Source organism: Podarcis erhardii, assembly GCF_964252035.2.
Source record: "Podarcis erhardii genome assembly, chromosome: 15".
Classification (NCBI taxonomy): Eukaryota; Metazoa; Chordata; class Lepidosauria; order Squamata; family Lacertidae; genus Podarcis; species Podarcis erhardii.
This window is the reverse complement of record NC_138505.1, coordinates 35,182,263-35,209,665: the sequence shown is the minus strand read 5'-3', so window position 1 is coordinate 35,209,665 and position 27,403 is coordinate 35,182,263. Positions and strand designations below refer to the sequence as shown.

At 46.2% G+C, this 27,403-nt stretch overlaps 1 protein-coding gene across 2 annotated transcripts in view; it reads left to right on the top strand.

Annotated features, from left to right (window-relative positions):
• ULK1 (unc-51 like autophagy activating kinase 1) overlaps positions 1-26,566 on the top strand; it is a 105,989-nt gene extending 79,423 nt beyond the window's left edge. For both annotated transcript variants that reach the window (XM_081842231.1, XM_081842232.1), the window contains 14 exons: positions 120-209; positions 1,276-1,404; positions 7,244-7,401; positions 8,444-8,530; positions 8,635-8,897; positions 9,492-9,673; positions 13,413-13,516; positions 13,839-13,982; positions 14,790-14,977; positions 18,520-18,698; positions 18,834-18,952; positions 21,185-21,342; positions 22,699-22,834; positions 25,141-26,566. In XM_081842231.1, coding sequence (XP_081698357.1) covers positions 120-209; positions 1,276-1,404; positions 7,244-7,401; positions 8,444-8,530; positions 8,635-8,897; positions 9,492-9,673; positions 13,413-13,516; positions 13,839-13,982; positions 14,790-14,977; positions 18,520-18,698; positions 18,834-18,952; positions 21,185-21,342; positions 22,699-22,834; positions 25,141-25,196 — 1,993 coding nt within the window. In that variant the 3' untranslated portion in view covers positions 25,197-26,566. The remainder of the gene's footprint in view (positions 1-119; positions 210-1,275; positions 1,405-7,243; positions 7,402-8,443; positions 8,531-8,634; positions 8,898-9,491; positions 9,674-13,412; positions 13,517-13,838; positions 13,983-14,789; positions 14,978-18,519; positions 18,699-18,833; positions 18,953-21,184; positions 21,343-22,698; positions 22,835-25,140) is intronic.
• Positions 26,567-27,403: the final 837 nt, after the last annotated feature.

Here is a 27,403-nt window from a genome sequence, read left to right as displayed (position 1 = left end):
CTGTCCAAGCTGGTAGCTCTCGCTACAACTTGTAGTAGGCTTGGCAAGGTTTGCTGAAGCACTGGCATCTCCCTCTACTGCAAATAATGTTGCTTCTGTTTTTTCTTGCCTTTTTCCAGGAGTTCCCTGGTGGCTTCAGCAGGCTTGGAAAGCCAAGGAAGAACCCCATCTCCTTCCCCTCCTTACAGCAGCTCTCCGAGCCCATCAAGGTAAGAGGAAAATCATATGAGAGCATCGGCACTCCTCATCCCCCTAAAAAAGAGGAGTGTGTGACTCTGTGTGTGCAGATTTGATTTAACTCTCATGGAGTATCTCTGGGGTTTGGCTATACTTTCATGGAGCTTTTGCTACTAGAGGAAAGGGAGAATTGAATTCCCTTACCAGCAGCAAAGAGCAACCAGCGTTGTTGAGCTTACTGCTGCTTCTGTACTCTTATAGGGGTGGAGAGAGGGCACTGAACAGAAACGAGCTGGAAAGCCAAACCTAGCAGAAGCCACATTTTTTTCCTAGGGTTGGGTGGAGGAGACCTCATATTTAGATTTGGGGAAACAGTGGGTTCCTTCAAAAAACGTTGGCAGTCCTAATGCACCACTTTCTACAACTTGCCTACCAAAATCCCTTCACTGGCACCACCACACCCTCCAGTTGCCAGCTTTCCTTCTCCCTCTCTGGGCCCAAACAGCAATCCCACTGTGTCAGTTACCATACTGTTCTCCAGTATAACTTCGTTCTCCCAGGTCCAGCATTGGGGTCAGTATTGGTGGGCATTTGACAAGGCCCACAACCCCCGGTAAGTTAGGAACCTAGGAAGCTGCCTTATACAGAGTCAGACTGTTGATCTATTGAGCTCAATGGGACCTTCTTCTGCACACGGAACAGGTGCTCTACCATTGAACTGCAGCCTGCAGGACCACCACCCAGAGCCTCCTGGCTGCTGTTGCCTCCTTCGGTGCCCTCTCTGAGCATGCAAGCATCGAGGCAGCATTCTCCACTGGCATCAAGGAGAAGAGAGGGCAATTGGTGTCTGTATCAAGGAAGGAGTGAGAAGCCCACTGAACGTATCTTCCCTGTCCAAAACCTGCAGCCGGTGTTTTGTTTGCTAAAACAGTTCCCAGCTCCCCTGCTCCACAGCCGGAAACATTTCTGTGATCCAATTCTCCACTGCTCCCAGGCTCCTCCCACCCATTTCCTACCGTTTCCTCCTCTCAGCAGACCCTTCCACTTTTCCGAGTACCCGTCCTCCCCTAAAAGTGCTCTGTGGTTTTTGTCCTGCAGCCGGCCTGGGCAGTTTTCATCAGGCAGCAAGCATGGGCAGTCGGTCCCCATCCCAGTCCCCACACAGATCCACAACTACCGGCGGATTGAGCAGAACCTTCAGTCTCCTAATCAATACACTTCCCCACGGTGAGTACTGAGGCTTTGATAGCGCTGAGATGTCCGGGAGGCTGTATTCTTGTCTCGCTGCCAATGTTCTTTGGTATAATTGACTCTGCATCAATCAGTGTCGAAAGGTAGCAACCCTGAGGGTTGTTCATGAGCAATCTAGAGAACACCTGGGTGCAGTCTAGAGAATGTCTGGTATGCCCCATGGAAATGAAGGAGGAGCACCAGGCGGCAGGTTGCAGAATTGCATACGTCCAGTGGCATGCAATTAGCCTGTCTCCAACATCCTTTTCACAAGCTTGTCTGAAGGCTCATTATGATCTCACTGGAATTAAGAAATGGTCTTGGCTCTGAAATAATTTAGGGACGCCTAGGGAACCTGTCTTGCCATTTCCTCATCTGTGGGATCTTATTTTGGTGCTATGCCACAAAAGAACTTTTTAGTAAATGACTATAAACATGCTCTCAAGGCTACTCTCTCTCACCCCAGTGAAAGCTCTTAGGTTGGTATGTACCAGGTCAGAGCCTTTTCTGTGGTGACCCAGGATCTCTGGAGTGTGGCTCATTCTTAGTTGGACTTCAGGAAAGCCTTGAAGATCTTTTTATATCAGCTTGCATTTGGGTGACTTTATGTTGGCTTTGTTTTTAAGAACTGTTTGTTTGGGATTTTCATATTATAGTGTACTAATAGGTTGCATCCTGCCTTCAGAGCATTGATGCACTAAAAGGCTAAAAATGTGTGCAATACAAACATGGGCATTTTGATAGGCTTTTTGTTCTAGTTGATTGAGGACATTTGGCCAGCTAATGGTCCACTCTTGTAAATGACTCTGCACTTTGATCATTGCTGTTCCTTGTGCTCAGAACTCCATCCCTGAACATCTATGCCTTTCCTTTTTTCAGTATGCATAACATGTTAGATTAACAATAAATGGTTATGCTATGAGGAAAGTGCAATCTAAAATTTGATACAGAGGAGACAAGAGGGAGAGGAAAGGGAGTCTAGAGGCGGAAAACTGTGTTTGTTTCACTTATTTCCCCCTTGATGCTTCTAACTTTGTTTCTCAGTCCTCTTCCTCCTCATGCAAAATGAGCCTTACGATGCAATCCTGCCAGATGAGTTGCATACAGCTTATGCAGCCTTAAGTACATCTACATTTGTTCACATGATTCCTTCATCCTCTGCCTCTTCTATTCCTGCCGTCTCTGTTTCTGTTATCTTCACTCCTCTTTCTCCATTGTCGTCAAAGGAAGCTGTCTTATACCAAAGACAGACTTGGAGTCTGCTACGGACTGAATGGCAATGGCTCTCCAGGGTTTTGCAAGCAGTGGTCTTTTTGAGCCCTAGCTAGAGATGCGAGAGATGGCGTGCACAAGGCCCCAGGTTCAAAGCTTGGGCTATTTAGCTACCTACCCTGCCAAAATTTGGATTGGGAGATCCTTGAAGCAGGGACTTCTTTTTAAAGTTGGTTTTACTCTGCGTTGCGCCATTTAACATGGTTTTTTTTTATCAAAGTTGTTGAGCTTCTTTTTTTCAATTTTGACTTGCCTAAGATCTCACCACCTTTCGGATATTCTGCCTTTGAAATCCCGGCAATGTCCAGGAAGATCCGGACGTATGGCAGCCCCTAGATATCATTCAGTGAACCATATCAGATTTAGCATGCAATCCTAAGCAATCTTGTTGCAGAGTAACAACCATGGAGCAGTGCTTACTCAGAACAACTTGTTGGTTAATTTAATAGCCAGGTTAAATTCCTTGGAATTTGCATGTTAATGCGGCAATATTTCTGAAGGGGAACAAAGCATACTTTCTTGGGGGATTTCAGATGTTGAATACGTGTGTCACCGTAGGTGCATTCTTAAGAGAAGCCTTCCCTCCCGTGTGTGTGTGGTGGATAAAAGAGAGGTCGAAGTAAGGCACAAATGACTCTTGTTTGTCATTTGCATTTTTTTTAAATTTGCATCTGTGCATTGGAAAAGTTATAGATATGACTTCTTGATGGAACAGTGGCACTTTCCTAGTCCATCAAAAGGCTTTATGTTTATTTTAAACTCAGTCAGGGGTGAGGATCATCTGGCTTTCCCAATGTTACTGGACTCCAGCTTCCATCAACCCCAGCTTGCCTGGTCACAACCGTAAAGGATGCTGGGAGTTGTAGTCCAAATACACCTGGAGGGGCACCAATTTACCCACCCCCCTGATCAAATTGATTTGGCTCATCTTGTGTTTCTGTCCTGTTCGCCTTCTTCCAACAGTAGTCAAAACTTTCCGTAGGCTAGTAACTTTTATGAGCCTATTTACAAGGCTGGATTAGTTGCCTGAACGCTGCGGCTGTAATTATTGCATGATAATTATTGCATGATATCAGCCCTGCCAGAGTGCTCTTTCTTTAATGAATGTGTTTATTTACATTTGCTCATGTGCTTAGTAAGGCATCTCAGCCGTGCGTCTTAGGCCTCTCTGCCACAGTCACATGATCCAGTTGCCGCATGAGCAATCCATGCCTGTGGCTTGGAACTTCAGCTGGGGAACAGTCAAGTTGCACCGGATGTATGGCCCCAGGCTGTGTGACTGACTCCTTCCATCCTGTGCGGGAGGATCTTCCTCCTCTATGAAGCTGCTTGGCTCTCACACTTGCTGTTCTAGCAGCGGTGCTCCGGGATTCCAGGCTTCATTTCCTCCTCCACGGTTCTCCCGAAACACGAACAAGTGGGGATGGGGGAGTCATACGAGAAATACAGCCTCTCTAAAAGAGTGGAACTGAATTATTTGGGGGCCAAGTTCCCACTGATAATTGGAAGCAAAAGCAAGGCTCCTCAAGGGTGCAGTCATTTGAAGAGGTGAGTTTCTCTTCAGACTTTCCACAACGTGTGCCTGCCTGCTAGTATCACGGTCAGCACTGGGTCTTGCTCAGAGGATAGGAGGTGAAGCAAGGAATTAAGCCTTGGCACCAGCAGCCAGAACTGAAACATGCCCAGGCAGATTCCTGGAAACCTTTATAGTTCTTCTAGGTCAGGGAAGCAATGGACCCCTTGAATAGGAAGAGTCACTGGTGTAGTCTCCTCCAACCTGTTGCCCTCCTGAATTCTTTTTATTGCAGGTCCTCTTATCCTCAGCCAGTACAGTCTGAAAATGTCTGTTCAGGTGTCTTTTTAAGAAACCTTGTTCTACAACATATATCTTTTGATTGCCTAACCTGTCCTTTATTTCCTGTGTTGTTGTTTTTCCACACCTTTATTTATTTGGTTTTTCAGATTAAAGCTTTACAGTCACATATCGAACATACAACATAAAAAACAAGATTCCAAGGAATCTCTAGGATTTCCCTCCTGCCCTTTGTGGGTCCTATTGTTAATCATTTCCTCCTGCATCTTTTATGATAATCCCAATCTTTTACATCTCCATTGCGTCCAACTATAAGTGATATTCCAATCCTTCTAACGATTGTAACTATTTGCAATGGTTTTTAAGATAGGTTATAAAATTTCCCCATTCCTTATTAAAGTTTTGGTCTTCCTGATTTCTGATTCTTCTGGTCATTTTAGCATAATCCCATCAACTTGATCTGCCATTCTTCTCTGGTAGGGACTTTTATCTTCTTACCATCTCTGTGTTTTCCATGTCAGCCCTCACATTCCACGCAGTCTTTGGCAGCTGCTGCATTACTGGTGTCGGTGCCACTACGTAGGTCAGGGAAACCACTGCGCACATTCCTGTGCTGCAAGCCACCAGTGCCTGGCATCGATTGCCACCTGTGGTCAATCAACCTCCCCTTCATGCCCCTCTGATTCTCGCGTACCTGTCTGTGCACTTCCTTGCTGTGTGGATTCCTCCCCTGCTTTCTGGTTCAGCCTCTGAGCTCTGGACAATGGTCTTCTCCTTAGAAGAGGTGTCAAGCAGTTAGACCCCAGTCCGTTGCCAGCCAACAGGCTCTTGATGGCCCCTGCCGGTGTGATACTGCTATCCAAGTTGCCAATGGAGTTGGGTGGAGACAATGCACATCAGTCTGAGCCCGAATTGCCCAAGGGACCGCAATGTGCTAGCTGCATTTGAACAGCAGCTTTCTGAGGCTGTGGTCTGCCTTCTCAGTGCAACCACAGAGGCTGCCAGCAGCGTGATGCTTTTCTGCTCTGAGAATCTTTCTGTTCTGTTCTTTTGCTGCGGTTGTGTTCCCGCTGCAGCTGTTAAAGAGTGAAGGACTTGGAAAAACAACTGAGGTTCGTGCTGTTCCCTGAAGGATCTAGAGCAAAAGCTATCAATAAATGTAAACAAACAAACCAAAAGATAAACCTGTTGCAAATAACATCCTTTGGATTGTTCTTCCTGGTATCCTTTTCTGAGACATCAGCTCAGAGGGCTTCACCCTGATTCTTCTCCAGTCAGGCCGCTGCTGTTGCCACAGAATCCGTCCTGTCAGTTCCATCTTAGGTCTTCCACATCGGCCTTTATGAAAATCATCTCATGCTGAGCAGCCGCGAAGTCTGGTATCACACAAGTGTTACAATATTTCAGTGACTGTCTTTCATCTGGAAATAAAGAACCAAGGTGGCATTTCTTGTCTCTGCTGCAAATGTCTCCCTTTCCCCCTTTTTAAAGCCTCTCTTGCATCTCTGTCATTGGTCGCGCCGCTTTTTAGTGCTGCAGGTTCAATGGGTCTCAGGCCCATTTTTCCCATTGACTTGTGGATGTTATTGATATGATAGTGTAGGGGCAAGACTCAGAGGTAGAGCACATGCTTTGCATATTACTATTATTAATATTATTAATTATACTGCCCTTCATCTGACAATCCCAAGGTGATTTACAGCATTAGAAAAGTTGCGTGGCAAGGTCCCAACCCCCCCCCCCTTAGTAGAATAAAGACACATGACTCAAATATTTAAGGTTAATGGGCTAAAAAGGCCACAGCTTTATTTGTTACAGATGATGAGCGGTATTGGCTTAGGCATTAGATCTAACCAACTATATCTGACACCAGCCCATGTGCAAGGAGTCTGGGAAGGGTTAACCACCAGTAGGGGAAGTCCTGCTGGTGCACATCAACTAGGAGCTCCCCCGGGGGTCACCGATAGGGGTCGTGCCTTAGGCCCTCACCTCCCTAGGTTTCGGACAGGGCCACACCCCCTGGAATCTACGGAATACCCTTCACTATGTGGGGGAGGTGATGGCGCTACCTCCCCTCTCCTCTTTTCCAGAAATATTCCAATGCCTAACCGCCAAACCTTAAAAGTTGTGACAATTTGCTATGAGGTAGGTGAAAACCAAGTGGCTGGTAGCAATTTGCCAAGTGGAAAAATTCCTACCAGGCCCCTCAACAGCAACCAACCGAAGTCCATAGCAAGGTCAAAAGAGGTGAAAACCTTAAAGGGCAGGAGGGTGGGAAAACCGGAGCAGCTGGAAGCAGGAAAGAGAGAGATCTTCCGGCTGCCTCCTGCCTTTAATGGGCAGGCCACACCCCCAGAGCAACTGGATTGGTCAGCCTGGCCAGTGATGCAACCGGGAATCCCCCAGCTGCACAAGGCTGGCTACCCACCCCCTGCACACCTGGGGGGGGGGTTGTGAGAGCCCACAGCAACGCCACCTCCTCCTTAAGGCGGAAGGAAGCTTTACTGTTTCCAGCCTTGGAGGCATGCATCCAGTCATGAAAAAGATCTCAGGTTCAGTCCCTGGCATCTCCAGGTCCCCTGCCTGAAGCCCAGGAGAGCTGATGCCAGTCAGTACAGAAATGAGTGAACTAGATGGGTGAACTATTGGCCTGACTCTGTACCTTCCTATGCTTCTGAGCTTGTTCGCCATTTGCTTTTCTGCCTACTATGTTCCCCGCGGAATAATGGAGGTCAAATCCTTTCCCATTAGGTCCGGAACAGTCAGAAGATCAAGCAGCAGCAACAGCCCACTTGGTTTCATGAAGGCCAGCCCTTCCCCTCCCTTTGCTGCTGGGGAGCATGGAGCTGTCCCAACCTCCAGAAGGTTCTCCTTTGGGGGCGCTAAGCCTTACACGCCATCCCCACAAGGTAAATTATTGGGTTTGCTTATTCCAGATTCTAGAAACCTCAGCGATATGTGTGTGTGTGTGCACTTTCCTTAATTCCAACCAGCATTTTGTGGGTGAATGCAGATATAGTAGCATAATTAGAGGAGTGACTCTGGTCTGGAAGTGTCCTAGCTATATTTGGTCCCATATGTGCCTGTTCCTCCCCAGGACTGAGAGGGAACCGTTTGAAAATGACAATGGTTTAAGGGAGGGACTACCAGTGAGAGGTACCACAATGCTCTCCATGTTGAGGGTCCAAAATTCAATTCCTAGCATCTCTGTTAAAAGGATCTCAGGAGGAAAGCTCAGAAAAAGAAGAAGCCATCACAGCAGACTATGCTGAGCTATTGTATATATTTATTTATCCTGGGGTTGGGGGGGGGGTCTGTCACCCCTCTGTGTATTGCAGGACTCTATCTCCTATCGTCACTGACTGGGGCTGATGGGAGTTGGAGTCCAACACAAGTGGAGGGCCTCAGCTCCTATACTTTTGTTTTTACTAACACGCACGCGCGCGCACACACACACACACACACACACACACAGAGAAACTTTTCCAGTTACTGAGTTGTTTGCTGTGAAATATAAAGAGATAAAAATAACACAAAATGCAGCAATATCAAAGTTCCATAATCAAACTAAGCCGGTGTAAGAAGTCTTCAACTGAAACCTTGCTGGAAGAAATAAATCTTTCATTCCTTTCAAAAAGAAACCAAGAGTGTGAGGTTTCTAATTAGATGTCCCAATGATTTGACTTGATATAAACCAGCTTTACTGTTTGCTTCGAACATCTGAAAGCACTCATAACCTAATCGAGCTTATGAACCTTTGACTAATTGTATCTTGACAAACCTCATTGTTTCCTATGTAGGTTTTCAGAAGTTTGACTGGTATAACGGTGCCCCAGTTTGATTTAAAAAACAACAGCAATATTGCTATAAGTAATCTAAATGAAATATTTGCTATAGGGAGCGTTCAATTTATTGTCTGTCAGTGCATTGATGTGCTTTTTAATTTTTCAGTTGGAACAATTCCAGAGCAGCCTGACCAGACCGTTCTCCCTTCTCCTCCCTTTGGAACAGAGATGAGAAGTCGGGTGCCCATACCTGGTAGGTTGCCCTTGGCACTATCTTGAGATTTCTGCCCTTCCCTTGCCATTCTTTCTTGCTGATGCGTAACTCTGGGCATCCTGCTTCCCCTCTCGTCCCTCCAGGTGCCTCAGTGCCTGACCCTTCCCCTCGAGGGATGGGCTCCCGTCTCCACAGTGCTCCCAACCTGTCAGATTTGCATTCCTGCCGGCAGAAGATTACAAAGCAGTACTCTGATCCTCTGGTTCCCCATTTCAACCAGGCCGCTGCTGGCCAGCCAGCACAGACACATGGCCTGCAACCTTGCCGCCCACTGAGGTCCTCGCCAAAGTTCTCTGAGTTTATGCAGAGGAGCCCCTTGCCAACCATAATGGGCTCTCCAACAAAGGTATTGTTTTTCCCCTGCCTTCTATGGGCTCTCGCTTGTGGCCTCCTAAAGCTGTAAATCTAGGACAGAGATTTGCAAATGAGCATCAGGTGCAGGCATATTAAGCAGTCACGTTTATTTTTAATAGCGCCTTTGTGTCCCATATTTATTGTCTTGTGTTTTGTATTCTAAATGATATTCCATGGAATTCAAATTGCATTGCAATATAACGGAATATAAGAACTAAAAGACACAATTAAAAATGCAGTTAAAACCGTGTGTTATCTAGCGCAGCTCATGACAGTTGCCACAACAAGCAGGAAAATATATCCCCAAGTTTTAAAGAGTGTGAGGGGAGAAGTTTGGGTGCCCACTGAACTTAGGAGGTTGTGTAGAAGGCAGTGTTATGAAATGGTGGGGGTAGTAGATGCATCCCCTGTTTGTGATTGCATTTAATGCCTGTTTATGTGTGTATGGAGTGGGTGGGTGCTTTTATTAATAGCGGCAGAGATAAGCCATGGTGCAAACAGTGACTCTCTCACACTGAACACTAATGAACCACCTCTCTCCACTCCTCCCCCACTTTTTGTTTTTAATAATAATACTAAAAAATAGGTCATGCCTCCTTTTGAGTTCAACAAAACCCCAAGCTCCCAAAACCTGCTTGCCCTCCTGGCACACCAGGGCGTCATGATCCCGACAAGGAACAAGACTCTGCCAGACTTGAAGGACATGGGTCATTTCCACTGCCAGCAGGCAGGCCTAGGATTGAGGCCTATGGAAGAAGCCAAGGGCAGGTACGAAACTGACCAGAAAGGCATTCACAATGCACACAAGTTTTGCTGTTATGATGGGCCGGGCTGGGGGTGGGCCAGATGCTGATTTGCCACTCTCCTTGCATCCACATATCGTATTTTTCACTCTAGAAGACGCACCAGACCATAAGACGCACCTAGTTTTTGTTTTGTTTTTTTAAAATGATATTTTATTAAATTTAATAATAAGAAAGATTACAAAGCAAACAATAGCGAAACACAAAAGAGAATACATAAACACAAAAATACAAAAAATTCTCACAATTAGCATAAAAACAAAAGAAAAAAGAAAAAACAAAGAAAAAACAAAAATCCCTCTCTTTTTCCTCTCCTCTTTGGTTAACTTATTTTCCTGACTTCCTCACGTCTCCCTTTTTTGTATTCTACTTAAAAATTAGTTCAGCAAGATCATTAACTTCGAACTTTCTTCTAACATCAGTCCATTCTTACCTAATTTACCTTATTACCAGAACCCCTTCATTTCATTTCAGTGTCATCAACATTCAAAAATTTTACAATGTTTCTGTAAGTAGACTTTAAATTTCCTCCAATCTTCTTCCACCAACTCTTCTCTCTGATCTCGGATTCTGCCAGAAGACGCACCTAGTTTTTGGAGGAGGAAAACAAGAAAAAAAATATTCTGAAGCCTCTTCAGGGCAGGGGGAGTGTTCTTCCTGCTGCCCTGAAGAGGCTTCTGGGATAGCTGTGCAGCCTGCATTCGCTCCATAAGATGCACACACATTTCCCCTTACTTTTTAGGAGGGAAAAAGTGCGTCTTATACAGCGAAAAATACGGTCATTTTTTATTTCGCATCAAGGAATCTTCAAAGCGCCTCAAAATTTCCTGTGTTGGTTATTTCTCAGGCTAAATAGGATTCCCAGCAAACCATATTCACAGTCCCTTTCTGGGAGTTCCGTTGGCTCCACATGCCAGCAACCCTTTAATCTCCTCACCCCAAGGTCAGGTATAGCAGGGGCAGGTAGAAAACTGAGTCAGCCCATTGGTTCGCCTAGCTTCATAATTGTGTGCATTGACCAGGCAGGGGACTCTCAGCCCTGCGTGGTGATGCTGAGCCTTGTACTTGGGACTTCCTGTGTGCCACTTAGTTACAGCCCTGCCGCCTCCCTGGCTATAGGCTTCCGTCTCCATGATTCACCTGCTTCAAACCGCCGCCTCCATCTCCATCCTTGTCTCCACCATGGTCCCCTTTTCCTGTGCCTCACACCAGCTCCCACAACTGCCTCTGCTTTGCCCATGTGTCAAATAGGGTCCTGTGAAGCAACAGGATGAAGGCTCCTTTTATCAAATAATGGGGGGGGGTGTCCTGTGCTGAACATGTGGAGCAAGGCAAGAGAGTGTGCTTCGGCCCACTGCCCTATATCCAGCAACTGTGGTTGGTGATGAGTAGCTTGGCAGCAAAGGAAGCCCCTGGTATCATCAGTTACCAGGGATAAGGTGAGGGGAAGGATTCTGATTCAGACCCCAGAGATCTGCTGGCAATCACAGTGGACAGTACTGAGCTAGCATGGCCCTGTATAAGGCAGTTTTCCATATTCCTTAGGATGAGGAGCACAAGCTCAGCAGTTAGGCGTGTGACAGACACTCCTTGCACAGCAAATGCACACAACAAGTGCTGTCTCAGGCAGGCTAAACAGGTGCATAGCTTAGTTTGCCAAAGAGATGCCACACTTTTCCTGCTTTAACTGCTGAGAGGTCCACACTAATGGCCAGCATCCAATGGAATGACTCCATAATTGCTCTCATCCTCTCCTCCTCCTCTTCCTCCTCCTCCTCCTGTCATTTCCTCTGATGATATCCTGGATTGCCCAACATGGGGAGGCTTGGTCCAGCGCCAGATCTAATCTATTTATGATTCTATTCCTTGGTATTCATCTAGGTCAGGCATAGGCAAACTCAGCCCTCCAGCTGTTTTGGGACTACAACTCCCACGATCCCTAGCTAACAGGACCAGTGGTCAGGGATGGTGGGAATTGTAGTCCCAAAACATCTGGAGGGCCGAGTTTGCCTATGCCTGATCTAGGCTCTCAATTCTCAGACATTTCAGGGGACGAAAATTCTTTCCTTGAAGCCATGGGAAGTAAAACAAACAAACATACATCATTTTTTAAAAATATTTTTATTAAGTTTTACATAACAAATTTAAATTCAAACACATTATTCACCTCCTCATTTAGGATTCTCTGAATCCCTTGACTTCCCTCCACCCTTCCGTGGTTACCATTATCAATCTTTCTTTTTCATCTGCTTATCTTATTTTCTATTTATTTTTTATTTTTTTAAAAAAGCTCATTTTAAATAATTTCCCAGAATGCTTTAGTTATTTTGCACATCCACCACATATTTCCAGCAAACATTGGAAGCAGTTCTATACATTTTTGCTAGTTTTACAGGTGTTAAATACCACCAATACATCATTTTCATGTAGTTTTCCTTCAATGCAAAGCACGCTGTAAATTTTAAGTCTTCCCTCCATTATTTTCCCCAAGATGAAAATTGAATATTGTGCCCAGTGTCTTGTGCCCATTTTATCATTACTGATTCAACTTCTTCGTCCTTAGTATGCCACTCTAGCAACAATTTATACATTTTGGAAAGTAACTTCACATTATTTTCCAATAATTCCTTTTCAAACCTTGAAATTTCTGTACTAAATCCATTTTTCTTATCTATTTTCAAGACATCATTTCCTTGGTGGTGTTGCAGCCAGTCTGTCACTAACTGTCTTACATCTTGAAAACTACATACATCAATTTTGTTTACTGTTATCGAAAAACTAAGTGACGAGCTCTGCTTCCATTTGTTCTGAAACTACCCAGGAAAAATAGGTGGGGAGCAGTTTTTTTGAAGCCAGGAACCATAGAGAGGAAGGGAGGAGCTCTGATGGGACAGGAAAACGGGACGGTTTCAGGAGGACTTTTTTTGGGGGGGGGTGTTGCATAAAAGGAGGCTGCAGATTGCTCACCTGTGCTCTAAGAAACTGGCTTTTTAAAAAAAACAATTGAGGAGTCTTTTCCAGGCTGGCATCCTTCAGATGTTTTGGACTACAGTTTCCATCAGGCTTAGGCTGATGGGTTACCTCATGAGTTGGCAACCCCGATCTGCTGCCTCATTGGCAGGTCTGAGGCAACCCTTGCAAATCTACCCTCTTGGGGGCTGAGGCTGAGCTCCATTTCAAACATTCAGTATAGCTCTCCCCAGCCAGCAAGCCAGCTTGCATCTGCTAGCTAAGGTGGGCTCCATTTTGCCTTAGATAGAGCCCTCCTGGCCTGCAGGCTTGATGTTCTATAATAATAATAAAAATGATAATTTATTATTTATACCCCGCCACTCTGGGCGGCTTCCAACAAAATATTAAAATACCGTAATACATCAAACATTAAAAGCTTCCCTAAACAGGGCTGCCTTCAGATGTCTTCTAGAGCAGGCATCCCCAAACTCGGCCCCCCAGCTGTTTTGGGACTACCAGTTCCCATCACCCCTGACCACTGGTCCTATTAGCTAGGGCTGATGGGAGTTGTAGTCCCAAAACAGCTGGAGGGGCCAAGTTTGGGCATGCCTGTTCTAGAGAGGCCCTTTGTCCTTCTTTAAAGGCCACTGCGCTTTTCACTGCAACCAGCCGCTAGGGAGCAGAAATCCACAACACCTGTGCGTCCGTCCGTCCCCTCACATTCACTTGTTTTGTTTCTCTCCTTCCTCCAGGTCGCTCAGCACCGGTCGCCTCACTGATCTCCTCCTCAAAGCTGCTTTTGGGGAAGCTGGAAGCAATGACAGTTTGAACAATGAGAAGCCCATGGAAATCACAGGTACGGGGAGATGGGAAACTCTGGGGTTCCTTTTTCATTGTGCTCCTTTTTTTAGTTACTCGAATTGGAGGAGCTATACACAGGGTTCTCTTCCCTCACCCTCTCCCACAGATCCATAATATCCTGACAACAGCCCTGAGAGGTAGGCTAAGCTGAGAGACAGCAAGTGACTGGCTCAGGGACACCCAGTGAGCTTCATAGCTGAGTTGGGGGATTTGAACCTTAGTCACAGGCCAGCACTCTCAACTTCTAGGCTGACTGTGTTTCTATCTTGATATCTTTTATGGCTCTCATAAAATCTTAACTCATTCTTTCCTCGTAGCTCCTTCTGCTGTCTGTGGAGGAAACTTACACTCAGGGGCCAGGGATGGCGGCTCTGCAAGCCCTTCTCCAGTGGTCTTTACTGTTGGTTCCCCTCCCAGTGGAACAACCCCACCGCAGACCACCAGGACCAGAATGTTTTCAGGTAATGAGCGCTTCCTGCCATCTTGATACTGCTGCCCAGAAGGAAATTGGAATTCTCTTCATAGTTACTGTTCTGGCTTTGTGTCCTAACTCAGGGATGTGTGTATTCTAGGAACAAAGAATCTAGTGTCTCACATGCACATACACACACTATGAGCCACCTGACTTGCTTCCCTGTTATGTCGCAGATCCTGAGTTAGCGATTATACAGACACCTTCCTTTTTTAAAAATTGAGAATTTTTGAGATCTAAGGAAGCTCAGGGGATTTGCCCCACCCCAAAGCTTCACTAAGTTCTGGGTACCCACTGGAGTACTGGTGCACACATGGAGACTATTTTTATTTCAGGAGAAGCACCATAAACGAGGAAGCTCCTGCTCACATGGAGCTCTGCTTGCAAGCACTGCCGTTCTCATTGTCATTGGGATGATAGTCCTATGAAATAAGGCTGTGTTTGGACTTTGCTTGGTGGAAAGGGATTAATAAGGATAGCTGAGGATTAAAATGTCACAATTAAGGGCTCATCCACACTTACCTTTCACCCTGCTTTAAAGCTCCTTGTCTGAGTGTACCCCATCTAACTTTCCCCAGGAAAAGCTGCTCTTTAATGCTGATTCAGAACAAGCGGAAATTCAGGTTTCCCCAAAATTCCTGAAATTCAGAAACACGGCACAAAAGGAAGCCTGGATGAGCCCTAAATTGGAGCTTAATCTGAATCAATAAATTAAACTGTGTTTGTTTGTTTTTCTCCTTTGGCCCGAAGAGTCACGTCTAGGTAACTTTTGCTTTCTGTGTTTCAACCCTTTCAGTGGGATCTTCCAGCTCTCACAGTTCGGGAGGGTCTTTCAGCGGGCGGCACTTCATCATGAGTGCTGGCGGGGATGTGCTCGAAGCCCCATCAGGCGTCAGATATACTTTTGCCGACCCCATCACTGCCAACCTGGAGGGAGCAGTCACCTTTGAGGCACCCGAGCTACCGGAGGAGACACTCATGGAAGTGAGTTGAAACCCACCTCCCCACCCACCCCAGAGACCCAAGATTAAAACACGAGGCGGAAATTCATTTGGTCCTCCACAGGTTCATCAGTGTTCCTCACATTTCTCACCTTGTCAGACACAGACAGAGTTTGGGCGCCTTGTGTGGAAGTTAACATTCTTGGCCACCCTAGGTTTTATTAAAAGCAAAATGCTGGTCCTTGTGACTGTTGGGAGGTAAAAGAACAAAAATACGTTGTCAGTGTCATGGGGGGTTCAGCAGCGCTGAGGTAGGGCTCCAGTCCCTTACGTAGCTCAACACAGCAGCTCCCCATCCTGTCCCTGTTTGTTACTTCTGCACAAATCATGAGATATGGAAAGAATTGCTGGAAAAAGATTCTAGCTACCCCACTTTAAGATGTTGTACAGTGGTGCCCCGAAAGACGAATGCCTCGCAAGACGGAAAACTCGCTAGATGAAAGAGTTTTCCGTTTTGGAGGTGCTTCGCAAAATGAATTTCCTATGGGCGTGCTTCACAAGACGAAAATGTCTTGCGAGTTCCTGCGGGTTTTTTCCCCTCCCCCCCCTTTTTCTAAGCCGCTTATCTGCTTATCCGATAAGCCGCTAATAGCGCTAATCCTCTAAGCCGTCAATGGGCTTGCTTCGCAAGATGAAAAAACCGCTAGACGAAGAGACTCGCAGAACGGATTCTTTTCGTCTTGCGAGGCACCACTGTATTGTAAAGCTCCCCAGTGCCTCCGCCGCCATGTTGCTTTCCGGTGTTCCTGATCTAGGTGAATATTTAGCATCTTTGCCCTTTGAGGTCTTTACAACCCTGTGAAGTAGGTTAGGCTAGGGGAGTTATTTGCCACTTCATGTCCGAATGGGGATTTGAACCAAGATCTTCATGGTTCTGTTCCGGTATTTGATCTGCTATGGCACAGTGTCATTTAGGGCATCGTTTTATGGCTGCCAGTTTGTTCGTTAACAGGTTTTTTTTTAATTAATTGACTTGTGCTTCCAGGGACTTGCAGGCAATACTTGTAGCTTAGAAATGTTAAATAAGGTCAAGTGGGAGGGAGTTCCAAAAGTCATTTAGGTACCACATTAGGGTGCCTAAACACATTGGGGGATAATACTGTGTGTGTGTGTGTGTGTGTGTGTGTGTGTGTGTAGAGCTGCAGTGTTAATTATCACTGAATATTATGTATTTGCGGTTTCTTTCCTTCCATTCATCTTTGTGATATATGCTGCTGCCACTTGACTCCCAGCTGCTTCCTTTTCCAAGCAAAAGAGGCCTTTTAAAAACTTCCCTCCTGTATTATTAGAAGGCTCTCCCTTGGCTCATTTGGTTGCTATGGACAGTGAAGGAAAGGTAGCATCACATTGGGGCTTGTGTTCCCATGAATGGAGCGGAGGGTTGTTGTTGTTTGGCTATGGGAAGCCTCTCAACTAAGCCAGGAGCTGGCTGAGGGATAAAGCCAGCCTCAGTTTTCCATCTGTATACAGGAAGAAGAGAATGTCTTTAGAGGAAGCCTGCGAATCTGGAAAGGGGAGTAGAATTGAAAGCTCTGAACCGTAAAAGTTGAGACCGTTGCTAGGTAATAAATACCTAGTGAAATGTTAGTGGAGTGTTGTCAGAATGCTGTCTCGTCACTAGTGAAAGCTTGAATTACACCTGATATTTGGATCGCGCCGCTGCTTTCTGAAGGAGACTGAATGTCGTGCTCTTTGAGTCACAGCAGCCTGATTCCCACCCCCAAGCGACCAGGGCATTGCATTCTTACCATTTCCAGTTCTTGAGTCAGATCTGCTCTTTCGCATTGTCTGCAAAGCTGCACGCGTGTTTAAAAATAACCAGCGATCCTGGCCGAAGAGGTGGTTCTCCATCTTCCAAGCTGCTATCTCCTGAGTGTGCAAAGGAGTTGGGCTAGGGAGACAGATGAAAACAAAACCCATGCGGTTGGCTGTGTCGGTGCTCGGAGATATGGGATTCCAACCCTTTAATTTTTTTTTTGAAAACTCACTCGGTTCAGGTTGCTGTTGAGCTCAAAGACATCAAGCCCTCCCACCCACTCCTTTTGTATGTGAATTGAACGAAAACCTCTGGCAAATGTGCACCTAGATGAAAGTGATGGGAGGGGGGAGGGGGCAGTGGAAGGAAAGTAGGTCACTGTTTCATCTCTATTTATAGACCCTCAGCAGTTTCTATAGAGCTGTGCAAACACAGCCTCTGCACAAGTCTCAATCCCAGCTTTTTAATTTTTGAAGTCGTTAATTCCGTGAGTAAAGACGGCGGCTGATTTGGCACTGGCTCCCTCTGAATGAGAACCACAGTGGGAGCCATGGGAATGTTTCTCACCTGTGGCTCCCCTTGAACTACAGATGAAACTCGAAAGATTAGAATATCGTGGAAAAGTTCACTTATTTCAGTAATTCAACTTAAAAGGTGAAACTAATATATGAGCTAGACTCATGACATGCAAAGCGAGATATGCCAAGCCTTTATTTGTTATAATTGTGATGATTATGGTGTACTGAAATAAATGAACTTTTCCACGCTATTCTAATTTTTCGAGTTTCACCTGTAGAGCTGCGTTGGGAGCCCTGGGAGCGTGTGTTCATGTTTTCCACCCAACCTGCCTCTTCCATCCACTTTTCTTAACCGTGGCCTGGGAGAGTGTTGGCATAGGCCTTATCCCCACAGCCATTCCTTCTCGGAGCTCAGAGGGGCATTCCTAACTCTCTCCCCCTTCCCCCAGACTTATCTTCCCAATAACCAGTGCTTTTTTTAGGGGGTTATGCAGTACTGGCACCTCTTTTTTGTTTGTTAAAAAGTGTGATACTTACCATAACAACTTCATGAGTACCGGCACCTATTTTTTCTAGAAAAAGTGCACTGTCAATAACCCTATGAAGCAGCAGAAACAACAAATGTTTCTGGCATCTTAAATGCAAACCAGTTTATTAAAAGAAGCCTGTGGGCTGTACTGGCCTCTGAGTGAGAGAGCAACTGGCTTGGTTAAAGGCCATACAGCAGGGGTTTTTTTAAGAGCATTTGTATCCCTCTCTTCAGCCAAAAAGGCTTCCAGAGTGGCTTACTATCAGTTAAAGCAGGACAGTCACTGCTCTCAGGAGTGCAATCTTCAAAAAACAAACAAACAGAACTACACACAAAGGGAAATGCACAGGCAGGGAAGAGGCGCGGGAAAGCGGATTATTAAATAATGACCATCTGGCATAGGAACAGTTCAGGGGCAGAGGAAGTGCCTGATGGAGCATGTCTTTCAACGGTGCTGATGGAAGGAGACCCGCTTCCTTGCTGTCCCAGTGAGACAGCCTGATGCCAAGTGGCGGTTGAGGGACAGGAGGCCTGCTGGAGGCCCCCCCTCCCAGATGACTCCCAAGGGCATGCAGCCCTCGACAGGGGAAAGGTTGCCCACCCATAGTGTAAAGCTCACAGCCAAGGACAAGGCGTTGTTCTTTCCATGAATCTGCTGCTTTCTGCATTCTAGAGCTGGCTTGCTAACGAAACCTCGTCTCCCTTTGTCTCCCTGCTCACAGCAAGAGCACACGGACATCCTTCGCAGCCTCCGGTTCACCCTGGCCTTTGTCCACTACGTGATGGAGATAGCGGCCGTCAAAGGGAACACCAGCGAGATGAGCAGCTCGATGGCCTCCGAGTACCAGCTCCAGGAAAGCGTCGTGGCTGACCAGATTAGCCTGCTCAGCAAAGAATGGAGGTAAAGGGTGATGTTTGGGGAGGTCCCTGAGAGAACTGCGATGGCCTGGCTTGGGCTCAAAGCAGCTTTGTGCGTCTTCCCCTGCAGCTGTGTGGATGGCAGCTCCATTAATCTGCTGGTGCTTCCTTTTTTCAGCTATGCAGAACAGTTGGTGCTGTACTTGAAAGTAGCAGAGTTGCTGTCCGCAGGCCTGCAGATGGCCATAGACCAGATCCGGGCAGGCAAGTTGTGCCTCTCCTCCACCGTCAAACAAAGTAAGCACTCTTCTTCAAATGCACACACACACGGGGATTCCTGATTGTGGGTTGTATCCCATGGTAGTCCTACTTAGGTTGGACCCACTAAAATTAGTAATAGCTATGAGTCGACTCTGATTAAGACTACCATAGGCTGCAACCCACTTCTCTTTTAAAAAATTTTTATTTATGCACTTTCACAGACTTAGTATACACATCTTATGTTTTCATTCTTTAATCACACTTCTGTTAGCTTGCTATGCCCCCATATTTTTAGCATCTATCTCCTGTGATGCTGATAGAATTGTCCGTTTCTCTCACCTTTGCAGGGAGCAATACCTGCTCAGAAAAATAATCCTTACATCCAGTGATGGCATTGATCCATGTCCAGCCCCCACCCCCACCCCTCTCAGAGGTCCCAAGAGGCCTTGGCCGCTTCCGGCTTTTGAAACCCTGAGCCATCATACAAATACAAAATGACAACTTGCCAAAACAAAATAAGGCATAAAACAGACAGACACCAAGAGAGAGAAAGTGGTTTGTTTATATTGAGAGAACGTGTTCATCACTGTCAACCCTTGTGCCATCAGAACTGATGCATTTGTTACATATAATAAAACACAAGTGTGTTGTCACGCTGCAGTTTGCTTGGCCACAGACAGGTGGCGATGCCGAGCACAGTGTGCCAAGAGGTGGTGTTTAGGTGGTCCAGGCTTTGCGTGCCGAAGGTCCTCAGCCCCTGAAATTAAAAGGATCTAGTCACAGAGGATGAGAGACCCTTGCCTGAGACTCCAGAGAGGCACTGCCAGTTTGAGCAGTATTCAGGCAATACTCAGAGAGGTCCTACTTCTTTCTCCCCTGGCCCCCCTGCTATTACATTCCAGGGTGAAGTGAAAATTGAGTTAGCCAAGCATACAAGATCAATCTGTCCTGTGCGTACTTGTTTTTATCTTCCTCTATCTCTCTCAAATTAGGGACAGCACTGTTTTGCACTCTGTAAAATGTGATCGGTGCTACGGGTCTCCACATGTATTCCAGTTGCCCGTCTGGAAAACACGTCGCCTGATCTGAATGTTTCAGCTCTTAGCTATGTGCAAGGGCTTAACGATAATTGATGTGGGTGCAACTTAATAATTACATGTTGTGCCTCTGCTGTTAAATAACACACAGTCACTCAGCAGGCTGAATCATTTTGTTCCTTGGCATGAGATCCTCTGCGGGTACTGGAGGCAAAAGCAGAGTCCACAGAAAGGAATGATGTTTACATATACGTAAGCATCGTATTACAGCACCATCTAGGGCACAAGACTAGGGGTATTGGTGAGCTTGGGGAACTCAGTGCTTTGCATACGTATCAGAAGTCTTTGTGGAGGGCAGCCTTCAGCAGTAACCCTGAGTTGGCCCAATGAGGATAGGGCAAGCAAAGAATTCTGGCCACAGAATGCTGACTGGCTGTTGGGAGTGGGCAGGGCGACAAATCTTGGAAGAGTTTATGGCTGAAAAGGCTTATTCCTTGCTGCAACTCTCTGGGTTCTGCCGTGGAAGAAGATTCTGTTTGTGCATACAAATAAAATGATGATGTTGTTGATGATGATATTTCAAGATTGCACAGCCCCATTCTCAGTTTTAAGTTATGCTTCCAAAGCTGCACACAAGAAAAGCTTGTGTTAAGAAACCTCAAAGGGGGGGGGGAGTTTAGCAGTATTTTTATTTTTATTAGTAGCATTTTTAGCAGCTACAGCAGAGTAAGGTTTCAGATAATAAACCACAGCAAATAAAATGAACATCTGCTGTTGATCATCATCATCATCATCTCATGCAAGTTGAAAGGTGCCTAAAATTTAAGAGAGGAGACACCTGATGGACCAACCTCTTTATGGAAGGCATCTCATAAATAGGGTATCATTATCATCATCATTGAAGTAGCCCTCTCCCCAGATGTCACATGCTGTACCTGGGACAGTGAGGTCACTCAAAGAAGGGCCTCTAAGGATCTCAGTGCTCAGATAGGCTCAGGCACCTGGGAATCCTTCGGATGCCCCAGTTGGAAGCCATTCCCCCAATAAGCCAGTTCCCCAAACCGCTATCAAATGTTGGGCAAATGATGGGCAGTCAGTTGACAATGTTGGTGTTGGTCACCTTTTGCAAACACTGTGGCGAGAGACTGTTGATGTGGATAAGGAGTGGCCAGAAGCGGAGGCCGTCCTGTAAAGTAGTGTCATCCACCCCTTCTTCTTCTCCTTCTCCTAGTTGTGAGGAAGCTCAACGATCTGTATAAATCCAGTGTTTCCTCCTGCCATTGCCTGAACATGAGGTTGCAGAGGTGGCTATTGGACAAGCAGAAGCTCATGGATCGCATCAACAGCATCACCGCCGAGAAGCTCATCTTCAGCCACGCCGTGCAGATGGTAGGGCGAAATGCTTCTCATGTATACTGGGTTGCATGTGTGCAGTATTTGGGGGTTAGTATGGTGGCATTTGCTGAGCCCTAGGGATGGGCTAGGGTTTAGCCCAACCCCCTGGCAAGCAGCATTTCTCCTCACCTCTTTGCAGGATACGAAGGGGCCCTAATAAGAGTTTAATACATATGCACCTTAAGTAGCAGTAGCAGCAAGGAGGGCCGTGCAAACTGAAAGAGAACCCCACAGTTCTCTGGGAATGCATTCTTTGCACCAAGCACAGCCCTTTTTGTGGTCTGTGTGTATTCATGGTGGCAGAATGCATGTAGACAGATCAATCCTGGGCACCCACAGGGATAAAAGGGTCTCCAGTAACTTGGGGAAACCTTGGAATGGACACAGTAGATCTAGAACTAGCCTAGATGTACCAGTGACCTGGTGAGATATAAGGCAGCATCAGATGGTCACTTTGCATCCCTCTGGCGTATCTTTGGGATTTTTGCACTCCCTCAAACCACAGGGTCCTCTGAGTGAAAATGGTCTTCAGGAACTTTTACCAGCCTTTGGCAGGTGCTCAACTGTACCAATCCCTAGTGCCAGCCGTGTCTCCCTACTCTCATCCCTCTGCTGTCTTCAGCATATTTTTAAGCATCCTTTCTGGGTGCCTCTTCTGAACGTCCTGCATTTTCTCCCCCTATGGCCAAAACAAGAAGGACCTCCCCACTGTTAAAACAAAAAATTCCTTCCAGTAGCACCTTAAAGACCAACTAAGTTAGTTCTAGGTATGAGCTTTCGTGTGCATGCACACTTCTTCAGATCTGATATTCTTCAGATACTTCAGATATGGTATCTGAAGAAGTGTGCATGCACACAAAAGCTCATACCTAGAACTAACTTAGTTGGTCTTTAAGGTGCTACTGGAAGGAATTTTTTGTTTTGACTATGGCAGACCGACACGGCTACCTATCTGTAACTCCCCACTGTTGTCAGTCTCCTGCTTCCTGCCTAGACCTTTTGACGATGCTCTCCTTGGGCAACATCCACATGAGAGGCACGTTCCTAGTTTGAAATAGTCAGGTGATGCTCCCCATGATGCGTCAGGATCTTCTGCAGGAGTGCAGCAGAATCAGCCCCTTTTGCCCATCCCCGCTGGCAGCGAACTGGAGTCTGAAAGCCACAGCAGAGAGATGTGGGCTTATTAAGAGGGCAGTGTGAAAATGCATTCTACACTTTTCAGCAGCCGAGCAATGCGGGGGGGGGGGGTTGTTGAATCTTTGCTTATGTGCAAATTCAGTCTGTTGCGGCAGAGTTGCTCAAGCATTATATTTGCTGGCAGAGTAATCACATGAGGCATTCTCTCTCCAGGTTCAGGCAGCAGCGCTGGATGAGATGTTTCATCACAGAGAAGATTGTGCACAACGATACCACAAGGCACTGCTGCTCATGGAGGGGCTCTTGAACATCATCACTGAGCAAGGCGACATTGAGAACATTAATAAATGTAAGGGTCGGGAAATGCTTTTTTCCCTTCTTTTTTTTAAGTAAAAAAGTACAGTGGTGCCCCGCAAGACGAATGCCTCGCAAGACGGAAAACCCGCTAGACGAAAGGGTTTTCCGTTTTGGAGGTGCTTCGCAAAACGAATTTCCTATGGGCTTGCTTCGCAAGACAAAAATGTCTTGCGAGTTCCTGCGGGTTTTTTTTCCCTTTTCTAAGCCGCTAAGCCGCTTATCTGCTTATCCGATAAGCCGCTAAAAGCTGCTAATAGCGCTAAGCCGCTAAGCCGTCAATGGGCTTGCTTCGCAAGACGAAAAAACCGCTAGACGAAGAGACTCGCGGAACGGATTAATTTCGTCTTGCGAGGCACCACTGTATAGATGTGATGGTACGATATGGCCGTGCCATCCGTATTCTTTTTGTGGGGCGTTCCCTGACGCTAATTGGTAAAGCACTGCTCAGAAATCATCTTGCTTCTTTTCCTGCATATGGTTTTTTAATAAAATAAAATATAAAAGCAGTGCTTGTGCAGGTGCATCTTTAACAGAGGGGAGACTCTGAGGAGCTGAAAAACTAAAAGGCACAGCAAACAATTCCACGTTAAATCCTCCTAGCTTAAATGAGAATGCAGGTGGAGTGAGTGGATCATAGGCAGAGCAAATGGGAGGAACAATAAAAGAGCAGGACAGTAGAAAATCAAAGGAACTGTAGAATTGTTCGGAAGGGATCCCAAGGCTCATCTAGTCCAACATTAAAAAAACCCCAGCAGCTGGCAAGGCAGCCTCTGCCTAAAAACCACCAATGAAGGAGAATCTAATTCCCCAACTGGAGGCACATCAGAGTTCAGGATAGTGTAATGCAAGGAAATTTCATAACCTTGTAACACCTTTACAGTGCAGTCCTCTACCTGCCTACTCAGAAGGCCCCTTGGACTTCATCCCAGGACAGGGTTATAGGAGTGCAGTCTTGGTTGTTACATTTCAGTTTCTACTTTATTCTAATCAACTTCACACACCTTAGGGATTGATTTCTTATGTTCTACCTCAATCACTGAGATCATCTGATGGAGCACTTCTAATGGTTCCCCACATCCCTGAGGTTTTGTTGGCTGTCACTAGAGACCAAGCCTTTAACGTGGCAGGTTGTGCCCCATGAAACTCGCTGCCAGCAGTGATTCAGCAGGAACCAATCCCTCCTTTCATTAGAACATCTGTTTTTAGCCAATCAGTAATCAGTATCTGTTGGTGGTTTTATGCTGGTTTTATTGTGTGTTGTACTCGATGTGTTGATGTTGGACACGGGTGGTGTTGTCTAAACCGCTGAGCCTTTTGGGCTTGTCAATATTAAGGTTGGCGGTTCGAATGCCCATGATGGGGTGAGCTGCCATTGCTCTATCCCAGCTTCTGCCAACCTAGCAGTTCGAAAGCATTCCAGCACAAATAGATAAATAGGTACTGCTGCAGCAGGAAGGTAAACGGCGTTTCCGTGTGCTCTGGTTTCCGTCACTGTGTCCTGTTGCACCAGAAGCGGTTTAGTCATGCTGGTCACATGACCCGGAAAGATGCCTGCGGGCAAACACTAGCTCTCTCAGCCTGAAAGCGATATGAGCGACATACCCCATAGTCGCCTTTGAATGGACTTAACAATCCAGGGATCATTTACCTTTACCTTTTACTCTGTCTTGAAGTATGTTTATAAAAGTGTGGATTATACATCCATCCATATGCGTGCCTGGTTCACCAATAATGCTAAACTCCCCACCCCCAACATCTGTGCAGCTGAGACAAGGAATAAAGCAATCTTTTGTTTCACTTGTCTTGATTCCTGGCTTTATCATTAGATATGAACCAGGATTTCATGATTCCAAATGCATGCAATTTCAAAAGAAGCCACCTTCAAACTATGGGTTACAAAGCTGTCTAATTCAGCAAACTAGAGTTTACCTTAAACTACAAGTCTTGGTTTGCACATCACGGCAAACCAGTAATTGGGGAAAGTGAAACTGAGAGTGCTCAAGTCCAAACTTTTGCTCAGACTCCCAAAAGCTCTTGCAGATGATGCTCAAACCAGCCTTCCTCAGTGTGGTACCCTCCTGATGTTCTTCTTCCAGCTCCCGTTACCTCCAGCAAACATGGCTAATGGTCAAGGTAGATGGGGAGAGGACTCCAACCATGTCTGGGGGGCATAGAGATTGAGACAGCTGTGCCAAACCATGGTTTAGTGTTGTGTTTGAACAAGGACGATATTGGTGTTGCTGCAAGGACAGCTGACCCCCTAAAATCTCATTTTCCCCATTTCCTTTCTCTTTCCAGGTAAAATGTGTATTGAACGCCGGCTGTCAGCTCTACTATCCGGCATCTGTGCATGAGGAAAATAGCCCTTAACTCTGCAGGTGATCATTTTCCGTCTCTAAGCACCTGCTACCAAGATGGCAAAGCACTGTATGAGCAAGCCCGTCGGCAACGAATTTATCGGATGTCCATGGCAGTTTCCCTGTTTTGGCGTCCTTCGAGGAGAACTTCCCCTGGGTTGGACATGGAATTGCTACAATCTTTGTGTGTGTGTGTGTGTGTGGCCACAATACAAACCGGGGAAATATGGTGGTTGATCCAGAAGGCTTGTTCCCCTTGCCCCAATTCACCATCCGGTGGGAAACAGCTGGGTAAAAAAGCCCTCCTTTCATGCCTGTTTTCGGAGAGCAAAGTTGCTGCTGAGCTGGCCTTGCCTGGAACACTGAGGTCCACTGCTGGCGGTGAATGATCCAGACATTTCTGCTCTTGGAATGAAAGAGATTTATCCAGAAGGGGGAATGTCCCTGTTGGCCAGCTCTGCAATCCAAGCCCTCGTCTGCTGATAGCCAATCACTTGGGAGCACTGTTCCTGCTACGCCTCTCATTGCTCGCCGTACGGGAAGAACAACAGCGGTTATGTGGCCGGCATGGAAGCCAGAAGCTCACCTTGCTCTGAGAAATTGTGGCTTCTTACGTTATTTTTTTCCCGCTGCAATGCTGGAAATCTTGAGTTCAGAGTCCCTCACCTACATGACAGACAGAAGCAGGGTGGTTTGGGGTGGGAAGCCGTTCCTCATTTCCTACGTGGACATGGGCAGAGCTAAAGAGAGCTTGTCTATGCAGACTGGAGCACTGAGACTTGGACTTCAAACTCTCTTGCTTTGGTCTCAAGCAGCCAAAATGTTTTTTCTTCGCCCAAAAGGGAGTCGTTCAATAGATGCATGCTTGCAGCCCTCTCCTCCCATGGCCTGCGTCTAAGCATGAGAAAGCATCTGTGCTGCTCTTGGCTGTTGCCCAGATAAGCAATCCCTCCTCCCAGAAGGGTGGGAAGCAATATAAGAAAAACACACATAACACGCATACTAGCTTTGTGAATCAAAGGAGCACTTTACGGACAACATGAACCTGAGCTTTGGATACTTGGCAGCCCCGCAGTGATCCAAAAACGTCGCAACTTCTAGGAATGCTGTTCCCCTGCCTTTCCCTGCCCTCCCATTGCCTCACGCGTTGTTGGTTGTTTGTCTGTTGGGTGGTTGTTGTGGTTGTTTTAAAAGAAATTGCACTACAAGTATGTATGTGTTTTTGTGCGCGTGTGTATACATATTCATATATATTATCACGTTGATATATATTAATATGTATATGGTATATAATATATAATGTCACTCTATGTGTTAACTGTACTGTATTTTATGCTTGTGAGGAGAAAAAGAAAATTAACAATCAAGCAGTCTATGTCCTTTTCATGACCAGCGGCGCTAGCGTGAAAAAAAATTCAGTACCATTTTGTCTTTTCCTTTTTTAAAAAACGGATGTGCTGTTTGGAGGTCCAGGTTTTTTGAAAACTCAAGGATGAGATCTCGATATTGTGCATGCTTCATTCCTGCCCCCTCCATTGTTTATAAAAACAAATCCCCCCCTTTTTTTGGGCTGTTGTTGTTAACCTCTTCAAAGTTTTCTCTCTCTTCCCCACCTCGATTTAAGGCGACTAAGCAGCCAAAGAGAAAGAGGAGGCACACACTGTGTGTGTGTGTTTCATGTAGGGCTGTGCTTTGTGTGTGTGCATTTAGGCTTGGGGGTGTTGTGGCTGCAAGCAAATGCCTGATAGGCTACCTTTTTTGAGTGATGTCCTTCACGCCCCGCCCCCCGGCCCTTGTGCATGGTTTTAATGCAACTGATCCAGTTTGCAGCTGTATTTTGTCTGTGCTGGGCAAGAAAGCATCCTTGGCAAACAAAACCTGGATTTCAGGCTTTTGTTTGGTTTTGTTTTTCAAAGAGTGGGTCAAGTATATCTATTTGCACATGGTTCGCTTTTTATCACTTGTGTGTATCCCCCTGAAAATATGTAAGGGACAGCCGTACTGACTTTGGAAACCCTGTTTCAAAGCTCCTTGCAATAGGTGGGGAATCATTTTTCACACTCACCCCTCCATGTGTTCAATCAGCACATTTTGATGGAATCTGTCGCTTGCCCCCAGCCCTTCAGCATGGCTTCTCTTATCTTCCGCTTCTATGGCAACTCAGCAGTGCCTAGCACAAAGGAAAGATCCTCCGTCCTTCTGAT